Below are 17,479 nucleotides of genomic sequence, written 5' to 3' on the forward strand. Positions count from 1 at the left end.
ACTGGATGAGAAGAAATGATGATTTCATGTTGCATTTGACTAAATCGTATCCAAGAACTCTTTCATATAATTATGCCGCTAGGATGTTAAAACCTTATCTCAAGGTTTTAAATGTCAGCTTAGAAAAAACTTGATTTTAGATTTATGCCATTAGGAGCATCCATCTTATTCCCAGGAACATTTCTCTACACTGCCACTTAAGAATATGTCATGAGGCATCTTTTCATTGATTTTTACTGACAAATTTGCTGAGAGTCAATCGGTTGCAAGGATTTTGGTAGCTTTTAACACATAGTAGAGAAAATCATTTTGTGAAATGCTCCCCTTTATCTTTCCCTTCATTAAATGGACAATCTTACCCACTGCAAGTGTGTCATGAAGCAACTTGTCAGTGATGTCATTGATAAATTTGCTCAAAGCCAATCAGATGCAAGAATTTCAGTAGCTTATACCAAATAACCTGTGAAAAGCATTGATCATTGGTCTTATGAAATGCTCTCCTTATCTATGCTTTTAACCTGTTAACTATTGAATTCTATGACCCCCAAAAGCTGTGTACAGTGACTAGCTGCTTCCAGTAAGCAATGGGTTAATCTCTGGATATCTTACCCGTCCGTTGGATCATCCCTTGGTCTCTTGGCCGCAGCGCTGCCCGGTGACGAGGATGACCCACCGGTCTGACCACCTGAAGGCCCTATGGAATTACAAAAGGTATGGTCATGGTGTCTTTATGAGAGATATTCTTAATTTATTACTTATCTCTCTCTTTGACAAAAAAATAAACATTTCCTTGCAACGCAATAGAATATATAGAAATAGCTTTGGCGTTATACATGTATAAATGCATATTATTATTATCATTACTTATATTTCATTATATTTCAAACCCTTGTCATATCAAACCTCCAATATAGAAGTTAATTACAGTGAGTTTGACTGGCTTCAGCAGTTGGCAGTAGGACTAACAGCAACCAAGGCTTATTCATATACATCTTGCATGTTTTATTTTGACTGGCATGAGTGGAGAAAATGAAAGAAAACAAGCAAGAAATGGCCCAATTTCAGCTTCACACATTAAAAAAAGTCCCCAACATGGAATTTAATACATTTATCTTTGAATAATTGTAAGAACAGAAAGAGTTGCCATCAAACCCTGGTACAAACCTGTATCATCGTCCCTATGGGTCTCTTGTCCTTGGGGATCCTGCTGGTCCGTGGTACGCCGTTCTGCAGCAGCCATGGGCGGGGTCTGCTGAGAAGGCGGGGTCTGTGCAGTGGGTGGGGTCTGCTGGGTGGGTTGGACCGCTTGGATGGGCGTGGCAGGGGCTAAGGGGGCTACCGTAGCCGTGTCCTGCTGGAATGGTTGGTCATTGGAATCTATGGACCATGAAAAGAAAATGGACAAGAAAAGTAATAATAAAATCTTAAGTCAAAATGTATTACAACCCCACTGCCTCCTCCCCAAACAAATACAGAAGAAATGCCAGTTAATTTTACCCTAAAATCTAATAAGAATAACTCCACTCAATTATGCATACAAGTGCCAAGTTCAACTCTCAAACTGGTCTTCAGTCACCAAGATAATGTATTTTATGACCTCTGTAACCACTGATCTTTGACAACAATATCCGAAAATTCTATTGAGATTATTGTCACTCAAATATACATACAAGAGCAAAGCTTGTTAATGTTGATCCATACAGTTCTTAATCATCGTGATAATGTGACATATCAATCTATAAAATGATGTCTGTGTTCTATGACCTTGATACCACCATCATCCCTCTTAAATGTTTACTTGGAACAATTTTGAAGACGTACCGACTGACGACCTAAATCATAATGCCCCCAGCTACCACCAAATGAAAATAAGTGGTTTTTGTTTCACTCAATGATGATTATTTGATACATGCTTTTATAACCAATCACTGTGGTCGAGTGGTCTAAGGCGCCTGGCTGACACTGGAAAGTCCAGGGTTTGATCCCCAGCCACGGCACCTATGCCAAGAGCAGTGCATTCAGTTGACAGTGCTCTTTTATCCTGCATTCAAATAAATGGAAATGCTACGCATTCTTGGTAAGTATGGCCTGTATTCTGAACACAGGTTTAACTTAGACCATGGTCTAACTCTGTGCTAAAATTATGGGAAGCCAAAAGTGTCAAAATTTTTATTAAGTTGTATGTTTCTTGTGTTTACTGTGCTCTTTCCTGATTCATCGATGGTGGAGACAATCATCTATTTATACTTCCTAGACAATTATGAATGATTTGAGAGACAAAGCAGCTGTAATATGATATCTCTAATGTTAGTGATTTATGTAACAATGGGCTATCCATACTTACACCACAACTTTAAACCAAAGTTTAAGTTAAACCCGACTTCAGAATATGGGCCTGAGTGTGTACTTGTTAAAACAAGTGGAATGCCTCTGGCCGTCTCACCTGCATCACGCGATTCAATATAGCAGCAGTGCTGATAACTCGCACAAGATGTTCAGTGATACTTGGTTACTCTTATTTCCACGTTTTATGAACTAGACCAATACACTTATAGAGATATGATGGCAATTCAAAAAATACCCCCAACGTGGCCAAAGTTCTTTGACCTTACATGACCTTTGACCTTGATCATGTGACCTGAAACTCGCACAGGATGTTCAGTGATACTTGATTACTATTATGTCCAAGTTTTATGAACTAGACCAACACACTTTCAAATTTATGGCTGTAATTCAACAAATACCCCAATTTGGCCAAAGTTCATTGACCCTAAATGACCTTTGACCTTGATCATGTGACCTGAAACTTGCACAGGATGTTCAGTAATACTTGATTACTATTATGTCCAAGTTTCATGAATCAGATCCATAAACTTTCAAAGTTATGATGGTAATTCAACAGATACCCCCAATTCGGCCAAAGTTCATTGACCCTAAATGACCTTTGACCTTGGTCATGTGACGTGAAACTCATGCAGGATGTTCAGTGATACTTGATTAACCTTATGTATAAGTTTCATGAACTAGGTCCATATATTTTCTAAGTTATGATGACATTTCAAAAACTTAACCTTAGGTTAAGATTTTGATGTTGATTCCCCCAACATGGTCTAAGTTCATTGACCCTAAATGACCTTTGACCTTAGTCATGTGACATGAAACTCAGGCAGGATGTTCAGTAATACTTGATTAACCTTATGGCCAAGTTTCATGAACTAGGTCCATATACTTTCTAAGTTATGCTGTCATTTCAAAAACTTAACCTCAGGTTAAGATTTGGTGTTGACGCCGCCGTCGCCGTCGCCGCCGTCGGAAAAGCGGCGCCTATAGTCTCACTCTGCTATGCAGGTGAGACAAAAAACCTTTCTTGACGGTTCTTTCATTGACGAAAAGTGCATTATTTGATTAGGTGGGCAATGTACAGAAACATGTACCTTCTTGTTCTGATCCTTGGTCTGTCATAGGTGCTTCTATGGTCTGCGGCATGACCGTTGCCATGGGCGTCACCATGGTAGTGGGCGTGGCCATGGTGGTGGTGATAAAGGTCACACCCGTCTGCATCCTGGTCACGGCGATGGGGCGGATGCTGGCCGTTACCTTGGCAGTGCTCTGGGAGGAGGTGCCCTTGGACTGACCTACGGAGGAGGCAGGCGATGCCATTGGTCGGATGTTGGCTGTGGGCGGGGCTTCCTCCCTGGAGGTACTTGGGATAGTGAAATTAGAGATTGTTGAGTAAGCTTGATAAAATTATAATATTAAGAATAAAACATAATATTAATATAACGCTTTCTATCTTGATTAAATACTCAAGGCGTTTCAGAGCAACTTAGAGAGGAAACAAAATACATTACAGGTTTGAACTTTAACAATATTTATAAAGTTACCCCTGAATACATGTATATCTTTTGATCTTGTATTTCAAAATGAATTAATACGCTACATTAATACTCTACATTGCTGTAAGGCAGGAATTCTTTGTAAGATGTACAAAGACCACCCACTCATGAAGCCGCAATGATAACCAAATGTTCCCCGATATGTCTAACCTTTATCTCAGAGTATAAAATCATTATATTGATGAAAATTTGCCTAAGATAATCATATCAGATAAAAATAGTTTACAATAGGGTTCCTGAGTAGCATGGGAACTTTAAAGGTTGTAAATTCACCTCTGCCTGTCTGATGTTCCTGATGTCCCAGGTTGACTAAGTAACGTTTGATCTGATTGGTCGATCAGCGGCTGGATCTCTCTCACTTGCTCCTGGTGCTGCTGCTCTTCAAGGGCTCGTTGCTTGAAAAGTAAAAATACAAAATTAAATAAAATTCAGTGGTGTGCACTTTGTGTTTGAGTATATGCTTTGTGGAAAGAAATTTTGAATGAAGACTTTCTTTTAAAAACAAAAGATTAGTAATATTAACCTGTTTGATATGATTGTGTTTAACCTCTCCCTCCCCCCTTGATATTTATGATGATAAAATTGTAACTTGAGAAGCTCTCACTACGACCATGAGTTCTGGACATAGCACACAGCATAACTTTTGCCATTCAGCTTGTGCACTGAACCAGAAATTCTCCTTCTTCAGTGATGTATGACCCAACCACTTCGGGTCTACCCGTACCGTAGCTATTGCGAGTCTAAGTCGTATCTGCTTTCCCATCGCATTCTCAATCTCTTCTTACACTCTGAGGAGGAAACCTGGTAAAACTTGCTACTTGTGTTTACTCTTCTGCTGTATACTATTCTTACCTTCAAGCTACAGCAAGTTACTGGATCACACAAGCAAGAGAGCTTCCTCTGGGAACCTTTGGTTATTGTTGATAGCAATAATTCTTACCAATGCCTTTGACGACATGTATTATTTTGTAGATTACTTAAAAATAATAATAATACCAACATGCTTATATCGCGCATATCACTGCTAAATGCATCCCTACTGTGCTTAATTGGGTATTATTACACTGGCTTTAGCCCGCAGCCTTTTACAGCGCGGTGGCATTTCAAGGATTAAATTCCTGCCAGGTACCCATTTACCTTACTCATTTACCTGGCTCGAGTGCAGCACATTGTGGATAAATTTCTTGCCGAAGGAAATTACGCCATGGCTGGGATTCGAACCCCGACCCTGTTTCAGAGTCCGAAGACTAATCCACTGGGCCAGAACGCTCCAACACTTACCAGTGTTTGACGACTATCCTCGAGCTCCCTCTGTAGTTCTTGGATGCGTGATTCGTACTCTGTTTTCTGAGTGGCTTGGCTACGCTCCTGCTGGTTCATTAGACCATTGAACGCTGAAATCTCCCCTCTCATCTCATCGATCTGATTCTTGAACTTATTGTTCTCAGCGGTCAGCTTCTCCTTATCAGCTAAAAATGGAGGGGGAGAGAGAAGAATCACAATACCAATAAAATATATAATTATACAGTCCTAGAAACAAAAACTGCATTGTATAAGAGAGACTAAAATACAATCGCATGAAGACAAATTATACAATTATAAACAAATTACAATTACAAACAAAAAGTCATTACAGTAAAAGGGAGGAAAAAATACATCACATGAGAGTAAAATATACAATTATAATTGATAAAACAAGAAGTGTAGTACAAGAGTCAAAATTATGGTGCATGGTGTAAGCATGGAGTGTAAGTGTTAATATAAATGTACACATACATGGAAAGTATGAGAATGCATTATATTTTACTGAGGCCGAGACTCAAAGTCACATTTAATCTACGTGGAATACCTCCCTGCATACAAAAGGCACAGGGGCATGACAAATTCGTCCAAACTGATCACTTACCACTTAGGTTGTTGATTTTCTGTCTGACATTCTGCATGAGTTTCTTAGACTTCTCGATTTGTTCCTCTTTCTCCGTCAGCAGAGATTGGAGTGCCTGCATTCATCATCAAGAGTAATATGAAAATATGTTTTACCTCAATATCATGTTTAGCTGTTGGTCAGAAATATCATTTATTGTACTCATAATTAATTTCACACCCAAGTCCATTATTATTCATGTATGTAGCCTTGATAAATGTAGAGGAGTACAAAATTGAACTTTAAATCATGTACAGGCTTTCAGACTTAGGTGTAAATACCACATTTTCCCTTGTTTTATTAACAATTTTACAATACAGTGTTTATTTCATTTCTTTTAAATTTCTGTTTTAATAATGTACTAATGCTGCAATTTACAAGCATACACACAAATGCTTTTGTAGATTACACTTCCAAATTCCCCATGCAATTTACAAGCTGCTAATCAAAAAGGCTGGGCAGGTGTTTTGTGACCTTATCCAGGTTGGGAAATAATAAACAGACCATACCATGTGGAAACTTTCTAGGAAAATGGTCAAATAATTATTGCCCAAACTATAATTACCCATCCAGCGGGAGTTTCATGATTAAATATTTTCAAGAGTAAAGGGGAAAAGAAAGAAAAAAGTCTGAGGCCCAGAGGGGAAAAAATATTGAAAAGAGCAAGACTGAGAATGAGAAGAAGAAAGAGAAGAGGAAGTACATGTATAAGAACAAGAATAAGAATAAGAAGATGAAAATGAAGAAAAGAAGACAAACAAGAAAACTATGAAGAAGAAATATACTTAAGAAAAAGAAGAAAAAGCAGAAGCTAGCAAAGATGTACACTGTAGAGGAAGATAATGAAAAGACTGAATGATATATTTGAAGGAAAGGAAAGAAGGGGAGAAAAAATATTAAAATCAAACATTTACCTTTGCTGATTCTTCTGCCGATTTCAACTGAGTATTTTGCTGAAAAGTTATGAAGGGAGAATAAAATAACAACATTATGACAAATCTCAAATGTGGAGGAAATAGCTGCTCAACATGTATTTGCAATTCATAATAGGATTTAAAAGGGACTTTGCAGAATGAATAAAGGCCGATAAACGAAAACCTCATTACCTCCTTGAGTTTTGTGACTTCCTCTTCTAATGATTTAACCTTTGCTTCTGTCTCAGGGTCAGGCTGTGGGGTTGCGGTCTTCTCCTTATCAACCTCCTCTTGAAGTTTGTCAAATTGAAGTTTAACTTCCTCATACTGAGCTTTGTATCGGCGGCCGATCTTCTTCACCTGGAAAGATGAGTTAAGAGTTAATTAGGACTTGATTGTGAGCAGTCTTTTTATATAATGAGCCGGAAATTTCTAGTCTCATTTTCTCATCCTTTTGTTCTTGTGCAAGTCTCTCTCTTCCTCTCTCTTACATGTACATAGAATAAAAGGCATGGCCATCATGCCCACTACTAACAAAATGACATCCTCCTCATCCCTATTCTTTATCTCATCCTTTTTCCTTTTCTCCTCCTTCTTCTCCCCTCCTCCTCTTCTTCTCTCCTCTTCCTCCTTCTTCTCCATCTCCTCCTTCTTCTTCCTCTTCTTCTCCCTCCTCTTCGTTTTCTTATTCCTGCTTCTATTCTTATTTTCATTTTCTCTTTCATGATCCGTATCCTCATCATCATCACTATATATGAAACTACCAAAATCTTCACCACTATCATCATCATTATCATAAAAAACTATAGAAGCAAACATCACTAGCTCACATTATCAACTTACTTGATTAATGGTCTTATCCTTGTTGACTAGTTCATCCTGTTTAGCAGCAAAGCTGGCCTTGACTGAAGCAATCTCAGCCCTGGAAGAAATAAGTAAAATCCATTTTAATAGTTGCAATAGATAATTAGACTTCATCACACTCATACCTGCCAACCTTTGATAATAAAAAATCAGTATCAAAGCCACGAGGGCCCCGAACGGGTCGCGCGCGAGATGGTTTCCCCCTCCCATGGTAGGGACTCTGCATTTTCTGCATGTAAAATTAGCATTTCTCTACCCCTTTTAAAGCAAATTTACCATACCACAGGATGACCTACATGTAACGTTAGTCTACTTATATGTAATATAATATCATTTGTCAATTAAACATTAAAACAAAGGTCTTGAAGATATCACGTTTGTGACAAAAAATACACCCAGTTTCATTCAGGTGTGATTTGTTTTCATTGAAATCTATATAGACTTAGGAATAATTTAATTTTTTAATAAATTGTGAGGCCCTCTATTGTTGGAAAGTTTCTGGAAAGATTCTCTTTTTAATCAGAAAAAAAATAATTTCAAGAATACAATTGAGTTTTGGGCCAAGGGATATTTTGTATCATTAATTCAGATTCAAGTTGGCCTACTGTATTAAAAACTGAGTGCAAAAAAATCTAACATTTATTTATCATTTATATCAAGTCTATCATATGCATCAAAATAAGCCAAACATTGTCATCTTATTCATGTTTATATTTCACCACACAGGAGTAGTGACTGAGGACAAGGTTATATCATAAACTTTATTAGATAAGTGCTTGTTGGCATAAGAAAGCAGATTTTCAGCCATGACAAAAACGGAGCCGAAGCTTACGGCGGCATACGCCCGACCCGCAACCACCACTGCACTTGCGGTGCGCCGGTGAGACTGGGAGGCTGAGGCGCAGCAACTCGGGCGCCGGGAGTTTAGGCAAGCGAAGCAAGTAGATTTGGCGTTCAGCTCCGATGGCTCAACTTGACTCGAAAGTTGATAATTTCCTTTCTTTCTCACAAATTTGACAATTATTCGAAAAAATAAAGTACAGATCAATTTTAACATTGCGTAGGGATAGATCTAACTTGAGTAACTGCAGCAGAGCCTCCCCATGTGCACGGCGCGGCCGGCCGAGCGGCCGGGTAATTTAAGCAGCCGGTCAGCAGACTCATCAATGATATTACCAACACACTCTAGACACCAAAACACGACTCATTCACTAACTCATTCCACAATACAAAATCATCCGGCGAAAAGGGCAAAACCTCGAATAAAAAGTGAAATTTTCTTACTAAATCACCATATTTCGCGTCAAAAATATCACCATCGTTAATTCTATACATCGTAGTTAGGAAACAAGGGGTCTAAAAAAGTGAATTTTTCACGGTTTTTCCGATGTTCGTGGATTTTGAAAACGTGTCCTCACTGAAAACTGGCACTTTCGCGAGCCGATGTCAGCCGCCATTTTGTTCCGGAAGTCAACGCTAATATCGGCCGCGCGCTGCTCGTAATTTTCACATGCAATTGCAATGGAACTGTGCACTTAGCACTTAGCCGTGCGCTCCAGTTGTTTATGCGTTAGTCGTATGTTACAGCCGCTTATGCGTTATTCGCATCATACAGCCGTTTCAATAATTTCAACACTATATTGATTGACCCAAAAATCGGAATTTCGGTTTAAAAATTCGGAATTCGGAATGGAGGCTAAAAAATCGGTATAATTCCGCCAAAATCGGAATGGTTGGCAGGTATGCACAATATATGTCAGTAGTTATTCAAACTCATTTCTTTTCAAAATGGTCTAAATCTCATGTTTCAAGTTATGGGTCATTTATCTAAGAAAGGCATGCATTGGACTTTGGAATGCCTGTCTTTGTTTCTTTCCATAATTTTTACTTGAATAAAATCTGATTATGTAATATACAATACAATGTAATGATTGCAAAAACAATTGTTTGAAAATCAGTCTTAATTTTGAATGAATTTTGAAGTACAAATAACACAGAAATTCAAATTCATCACAATGTGTCTGTTCTGAATAATTATTGTAGCAAAATAAAATAAGAGAAGTGCTTACTTTAAACTGTTTTCAACTACAGATTTTTCATTTCTGCAATGAAAATGAAAAGGAAAAGTAAAGATAAGACAGTGGAATAAAGTCAGCAATGAATACATCACAACTTAATTGAATATTACAATTTGCATTTACCATTATATGAAAGAGCAATTCCTCATCTTTTAAATGATACATGACGTGTACCACTGACATCTGGCATGACTGAAGAACTTATATATTAGTTTGAAAGACAAGAGGTGCAGATTCCCCATTTTTTTAAACGAATTTATTTAAAATTCTGAATTCTATTCTGAACAGAGTTGAGGAATCTGTAATATATTATTATCTTTTCATTTATTTTCAAATCAATCAATAGACCATTCCTTATACTTATGTCATATGTAATTGATTAATGTCGATCTTCTTGAAGTGTTATTGTAAGTAATTTCTTATATTGTATGATTTTATTTCTTTAAAGTGCAGCGAGAGTCATTACAGGTCTGAAATGCGCTATATAAGAACTTCATTATTATTATTATGATCATTATTTCATTCACTTTATTTTACAATTGTCAAAAAAAAAAAATACTGTCATAAGAACATTTGCAAGAAATACAAAGGGGACCAAATAAGTACATGGAGGGGGATACCAACAAAAGAATATGCTTGTCTGGCTAATACAAGAAGATATACTCACTTTGTGGAGTTGATGGTCATATGTAGCCTGCTAATCTCCGTCCTAACAAAAAAAGAAGATGAAAGAAATTACATCAAGGAGGGATGGTACTTGAAACTGGTTATCCTGAACAGAAAATGGCACAAAAGGAATAACTTAACATTGAGAAAGAATTATTGATATACCCTCTCCATGCATAATTTCAGACATGGTATTGTAAACAGCAGTGTTGGTATATGCATGATCCTTTTGTTACATATTGGGGAAAACTATATAGTGTCAAAAGCGTTGCTCCCATAAAGTAAACAATGAGTGGATACAGACAGAAAGATACTTACTTTTGTTGTCCTAATTCAGACTTCAACCTGGACACATCAGCTCTACACATGGAATAAACAAAACATAAAAAACATATTTTGACAGTCCTATACAGCTTGGGAAATGATCATAAAACCTTACTTCTGATAATTGTTTCCCAAACTGTCTAATTCAATAGTATCCCACTTGTACAGTTAAGGATCTAGTCCATCTCAAAATCAAAACGAGGAGAATTCGAGATAAATAATTTCATAGAAGTAAAATCATGAAAAATAGATTTAAAAAAAATATAAAACCTCTGACACACATGTATCATAATTTTCAGCAAATAATTTCAGAATGTAAGTATAATAATTTGACAGTTCATTATTTCATCTTGATAAAATGAATTTCAGTTACATGCATGTTGGCTGTAATACCAGATTTATGTTGCATATTTCTTAGCGATTACACAATTTCTTCCAGATACCTTAGGCACATCCTTCTTTATATTTATAATTACAGACACTTGGGTGGTCATTCTATTCAAGTCTGTACTGACTCATTTAGAAATCATTACCACAGTTCGCAAATATCTCCAATGTCATCGATGAAAATTCAGCGCACACCTCCTGAGCATGATCAGACAGATGCTAGAATGCATTACATTTCATATGCAACTAGGAATTGAAGATTTAAAGTTGCACTTAATTGTTAGTGAAACATACTCCTCATTATATTTTTGCACTGCATTTTACTTCGTTCCAGTTTCTAAGAGATAAAAATTACTGCAAGTAGCTTTTTTCTTTATTGAATAGCATCACTTTCAGATGGTGTTTCATAAAGCTGTTCATAAACAAGTGACTAAAAGAACGACAGGTAATCCTTTCTGTGACGCTAAATCAGCATCAGTGAAGATTTGGTGATTATCATTTCGCACAAGAAAGGATCACCAGTCCTTCATAAAATCGCCCTTAACTTACAAACAGCTTGATGAAACACCTACCAGGACTGAACTTACTTGTGTCTCATGAGCTCCTCAGTCTTCTCAGATATCAGTTTCTTATTCTGATCACGCTCAGCCCTGATTAAAGATAAGCAAGACAAATGAGAGAAGTTGAAGTTTTGTGTGGCTTTAAAGCACTAGGGATGCAATTATACAAATACAATAATTGCAACTCTTATAGACATGTTCCTAAATAATTGTCACACTCATAGCATGTAAGAATATCACCTTAGTAATAGCAGAGCAGCCACAGTGCTTAGAAACTCTTGATAAACTAAGTGTTGAACCTCAAATCATTATTGAAACAATGTGCAATTTACATGAAACTTACAAGAGTTTCTTGTATTCCTCAGGATCTGTCCTGTTGGACTTCTCGATGAGCTGGTTGGTTCGCTGCTTCCAGCGGTTCACCTCGTTGGACAGGGCGACCTTCTCTGCAGCCAGGGCATCTCGCTGCGCTGTGATGGTACGGGTCTGTTCCTGGCGAGGGATGATAGCCGCCTCGAGCTCACTCATCTGGAAGGAAAATGTGATCGTCACTTCAGTATACAAAAGTCTGTTAACTTCGGAGGTACTTACATGTAATTCCAATACGATAAAGACCCATTCTAACACGATAAAGACCCATGACATGAAATTAAGCCTAACTTTGTTGTTTTGTGCAATGTATGCACCATGCACCATGTACAGCTATTACAGCAGAATTTTGTGGGTTTCTTTTTCTTTTGAAGCTTGCACCTCTTTTGTAAACAAATTCACAAGTAAAGTAAAAATAACATTGGTTCAGTAATCCCTATAAAGAAATGCTATGGTTTGCCAAAAAAGTAATACAGGCTGGTGGCTTCATATCAGGGCCCAGTAGTATAAAAGTTGTATCTTTCCATCAAATGGTAATGCTGATCAACAGCCAATCAAAATCAATGACTCCATGCAACAAGGCCCAAGTAGAGGCAATTATTATACAAGCATAAAAAATGTATGAAATTCTATAAAAAGTAACTTCTTGATGATTCATGGAAACCAATAGGGTCAATTGAGAGGAATACAGGTGGACAAGGAACAGCTCGAGAGGGTGTGTAAATGGAAGATTGCACTGTTCGTACCTTAGCCTTCAGCTGCTGTAACTGCTGTTCCAACCTCTCCTTCTCCTCCCTCAGAAGTCTGTTGCTGTCTGTGACAACATTTAAACTCTGAACTTTCTTCATTAAATCTTGGTGCTGTGCTGAGGACTGTACAAGAACCTGGATAAAGAGAAAGAAAGAGTAAGAGCTGATTGCTATTCGAAAAAATATATATAACTAATGTTAAAAGCAACTCAAGTACAGTATTCCTTGCCATTTTGGGGAGTGATGTTGACAAAGCCCAAAGTAATTTTTCCCTGCTTACCTGGGCTCTCTCCCGTTCTCCAGACAAGCTCTTCTGCGCTTGCTCCAGCTGGTTCTGAAGATGCTCACTCTTGTGCTTGAGCCTCAGGGTCTCCGTCTGGGCCAGCTCGAACCGACTCTCCGCCAGCTCCTTCTCGCGCCTCAAGAACCTGTCAAAGTCAATGTCAGTGATTCTTAACTTCATTCAGGGATCTAAAAATATTCTTGCTCTTGCAGTAAATGCTGTAATCATAATTGCAAACATTCAGGTCAAAAGTGAATCACCAGGACAAATTCAAGCTAATCAGTCGCACAATTGCTACAACAATGATCATTAGTCATGAGCTCTTGCTCAACAAATCTCCACAAAGTTACTCAATCCCTTTAATATTATTTATGCTGTAGACCTCCTAACCCATGTAACTGGAAGATATGAATTGATTTTGCTCAAAAAAGGAGAGAAACACTATTTACCATACGACTGTGGAATAAAGTTATCATACAAAATTATACCATACCAAAACAAGAGCTTGAAGTGGTACAAATAATCATACTTTTCCTCCAAATCCAAAATGGTTGAGAGGTCTGGTGATGTAAAGATTTCACATAATTTAACAAACTGACATTATTCATACAGCCAATTCTTTCAATGCTATGGTGATACGTGTACACATATTTAAAAAACTAACGTTTTTATCCAACAGCATATACTTTTTTGACAAAGGGCAATTCCATGTAATAATCAACCTTTTTGTACATCCAAACCCCATATTTGCTTCACTTCATTATCTATTCATGGGATGATAATTTTAGAGCATTAGTTATATTTTTTCACATGAAGCCCTACATCTCAAGTTCTTGGCCAGTCAAAATGTCAAAGAACCTGTGCAAGGATGCAAACCACTGACAAAAAGGTGGTTGAGAGGATGAATTGTGACTTGTTTCAAAACAACCCCAAATAGAAGTGCGATTGTAGGGGAATCAGACAAGAATTTATATTAATTCCTGGGGCCATTTCATAAGATATTTTTGTCAGTTAGGCATAACGTCATGTACAACTGGTGACTCTTTCTTATGCTAAATGATATACACAAAATGTTCAATGGTGTTAATTTAGGTCATAGAATAGGGTCACCAGTCGAGCATACACTCTTTTGTAACAGACAAACTACTTAATGGAACACCCATCAAGTCATATGTTAACAGACAATCAACATTTCTTACTTGATAACATCAAGTAGCTGTTCAGCAGATTTGTCTTCTTCTCGGAGGGAAATACTGGTGTTTGCAAAGTCCTTGGCATGTGATGACTGCTTTAACATCCTGTTACTCAACTGCAATTACAAAGAGGAAAATATTGATTAGTATTGCATGAAATACACTGGGTGACTTGTTTGGTGTTGGTGTTGAAAGCACAACTGAAACTGTCTTTGCTAGCTCCAACACCACATCAAATTATTGATAACTCCACAGTAAGTCAGATTAGTTCTAGGACCCGACTTCACTTCCAGTTTAGTGCTGTTCAACTGTGAAAATCTACTTACCACATACACCAAAGACATTGAGTAACATTCTTGCTTCGACTGGAATTAAGCCCAGGTTCGAGTATTTATTAAAAAGTCATTCAATGAGAGTCAATGGATTTCCGCACTGATGAATTAGCTGATGCCCCATTTACATTAGGTGTATGATCATCGTAGGGTGCCCGCAGTGTTTATCGTATCCTACTAATCATACTACCTCCTTAGGGTGGCGCATGACCATTGTACAATTTTTGTACAAATTCTCAATCACTACACAATCGACATTTGTTTAGAGCAGAATTCCACAATTTTGTTTAATGTTGAAGGATCATAGCCATTGTAGGACCATTGTACAATTATTGCTAAAGAGGATTTGAATAACCCATAGAGTCTTACTGCTTCTAGCTGTTGATGCAACATCTGGTTCTGATTCTCAAGCTCTTTGTTCCTCTGTGCGAGCTGCTCTACCTCAGCCTTCTGAATACGAAGTTGTTCCTTCCACGATGTCTGAAATGATCAATAGTTTAGGTTCAATACATTTCTTGTCATGTAGTCAGGCATAAAATTCACAAGATAAACTATACATACAGATGTTCAAAATAAACACTATACACTACAAGGATATAGATGTGTGAGAATTGCACAGGGTATAGAACTTGGAAAGGCAAATCCCTATCCAAAAATAAAAGAAACAAAAATTCAAAGAGATGGAATTACTGAAAGAGTTGATATCATAATGCAACAAAAAATGTTAGATCAAAGAAGAGGTTTTTTTCCCTGACATCAAGTATAATGTAAAGCAAGTCAGAAATTCTAATCAATTCATTTCCAATTTGTACTTCAGAGCAACCTTACCTCTGATGAATCAAAGAAGAGGTTTTTTCCCTGACATCAAGTATAATGTAAAGCAAGTCAGAAATTCTAATCAATTCATTTCCAATTTGTACTTCAGAGCAACCTTACCTCTGATGAATCGAGTGAAGTTTGCAACTTCTTAGCAACCTCCTCTACCTCTGCCATTTTACTGTTGTGACTGGCGAGCTGCAAGAAATGAAAGAGAACTTAGTAAACAAACAACAATAAAATACTAACAGGGCAATGCAAGAAACTAATCATCTATTACAAAATACAGTTCAGACCTGAAATCAATCATACATCTTGTAAAATAATTTCAAATTTGCAATCAATTGCTGATCTGGGATTTGTTTCATAGGCTTAAAACTATAATTCTAACTTCGCCTCTGTGGGATCCTTGACTGTGATTAGATGCTGAGCCATGTTGCCAAAGTAGTTGCCATATAATCATGGCAAAGTTACAAAAGCTGTACGATAACTCTTCACAAAATGGGCTGCTGCATCTTGCAACATGGGTATTAACTGATTGGCTATTATAGCTAAAATTGATTTATCAGTCATGAAAGTACAACAGAAATTTGCATTGATAGCAGATATTTTCTTGCAACGACCCTTGGGTAAATCCAAAATCTTTTATTCTGAAGCCATCATGTTTTTTCCTTGATATTTAGATATCGGAGAAAAAGAATGTGGAAGGGGGCAAGCTATAGGGACAAATAATGCTATCTTGTTGGGGGCTAGGTCATTGAACTGTTCGTAAAAGTTACGTATGACAAGTATATGACGTGAGATACGAGCATATATTGCAAAATTTGTATCATTATATACATGCATGTCTGCCCCAATATAAAAATGAACTGTGCTTTGTTGTGCTAGTATAAGTTTTCATCGATTTTTTTCTGTTACTTGGTGAAAAAGATCTGAATCTGTTACATTGTATAAAAGATTGAGTTTAAATAGAATTTCACTTACTTGTTCTTTGACAGTGACGAGCTGTTTCATGTCAGCAGCGTGTAAGAGGAATTCCCTCTCATATTTATCTTGCATCTGAAATGTGACAAGAAAAATATTATAGATCAACCACAGAGAACAGACTAAGCAACTTCATAAAATTTGCCATTTTGTGGCAATTTCATGAACATATCTCTAAGGAGAAATCTAAATGGTCAAAGTTCACTGCTTTCCAGCTGATTTTTAAATGGGCCAGAAAAGGGGTTGGAAAATGAAAGGAAAGGTGGCTACAAAATGACAAGTTGCTCACTGTGAACACAGGATAAGGCATCAATATAAGTAGAACAGAATTGAATGAAAACACAAGGCAAGTATGATCATATAGAAAGAAACATCTGTGACAAGTACTAGTAACTGGGCAATAAGTGTAAATTAAAATAATGGTATATAAAGGTTACACAGCACCATTTTTGTTTAGTAATAGACATCTTGATAAAAATATCCGAAATTTATCCTGATTCATATCAAAACTCTTAACTGACCTCCTCGGCGACTTTGGCTTGAGTTTGACTATCCTGTCGTGCAGTGAGTTCCTTAGCCTCTGCTTCTTTCTGCCTAGCGAGGGCCTCCTTCAGCTCATCCTGTAGATTGGCCAGGTTACGACGCAGTTCTGCAGTCTGGTAACATAGAAAGCAGGAAAATCTCTGCAATTCTGTCTCAAATTCTATCAAATATTAAATCTTAAAGTCAATTCATACAAGGTATATTGTAAAAAGAAAACGCAACTTTCTTATCTTTTGAGAAACAAATATTAAACCAATAAATTTGAGTTAATTGAAGGTATATCTTTTAGTGTTTCAATGATATATTGATCAGCTTTTAGGGTAATGCATTTAAAACATTTTTCTCAAAGTAATCACCCATAATCACAGTTGGTTCATTGCATGCATTATTACATGGGCAAATCCTTGCTTTCTTCCATTCAGTTTGTCTTCTAACCATTTGATGTTAGGCCTCAATGCCAGCCCACGTATGTTAATGTTAGAGCAAACATTAATTGTATCAAATTGATTGTAGACCAAATGAGTGTAGCCATGCTGGTGGTGGAAGTGAAAATTAGACCATCTGGGAAATAAACTAAATGGGGATTAGACTGACTAT

At 37.2% G+C, this 17,479-nt stretch overlaps 1 protein-coding gene across 4 annotated transcripts in view; it reads right to left on the bottom strand.

The window, feature by feature from the left end:
• Positions 1-17,479, bottom strand: part of LOC129280633 (nucleoprotein TPR-like) — a 70,456-nt gene that overhangs the window by 18,410 nt on the left and 34,567 nt on the right. For all 4 annotated transcript variants that reach the window (XM_064111870.1, XM_064111869.1, XM_064111872.1 and 1 more), the window contains 21 exons: positions 16,861-16,995; positions 16,340-16,414; positions 15,476-15,553; positions 14,909-15,019; positions 14,214-14,323; positions 13,012-13,159; positions 12,729-12,866; positions 11,957-12,141; positions 11,641-11,703; positions 10,661-10,702; positions 10,344-10,385; positions 9,668-9,700; positions 7,578-7,656; positions 6,927-7,094; positions 6,735-6,773; positions 5,803-5,896; positions 5,178-5,365; positions 4,170-4,291; positions 3,435-3,703; positions 1,165-1,377; positions 610-694 (listed from right to left, as the gene is read on the bottom strand). In XM_064111870.1, coding sequence (XP_063967940.1) covers positions 610-694; positions 1,165-1,377; positions 3,435-3,703; positions 4,170-4,291; positions 5,178-5,365; positions 5,803-5,896; positions 6,735-6,773; positions 6,927-7,094; positions 7,578-7,656; positions 9,668-9,700; positions 10,344-10,385; positions 10,661-10,702; positions 11,641-11,703; positions 11,957-12,141; positions 12,729-12,866; positions 13,012-13,159; positions 14,214-14,323; positions 14,909-15,019; positions 15,476-15,553; positions 16,340-16,414; positions 16,861-16,995 — 2,417 coding nt within the window. The remainder of the gene's footprint in view (positions 1-609; positions 695-1,164; positions 1,378-3,434; positions 3,704-4,169; positions 4,292-5,177; positions 5,366-5,802; positions 5,897-6,734; positions 6,774-6,926; positions 7,095-7,577; positions 7,657-9,667; positions 9,701-10,343; positions 10,386-10,660; positions 10,703-11,640; positions 11,704-11,956; positions 12,142-12,728; positions 12,867-13,011; positions 13,160-14,213; positions 14,324-14,908; positions 15,020-15,475; positions 15,554-16,339; positions 16,415-16,860; positions 16,996-17,479) is intronic.

The sequence above is a fragment of the Lytechinus pictus genome, chromosome 17 (genome assembly GCF_037042905.1).
Source record: "Lytechinus pictus isolate F3 Inbred chromosome 17, Lp3.0, whole genome shotgun sequence".
NCBI classification, from domain to species: domain Eukaryota; kingdom Metazoa; phylum Echinodermata; class Echinoidea; order Temnopleuroida; family Toxopneustidae; genus Lytechinus; species Lytechinus pictus.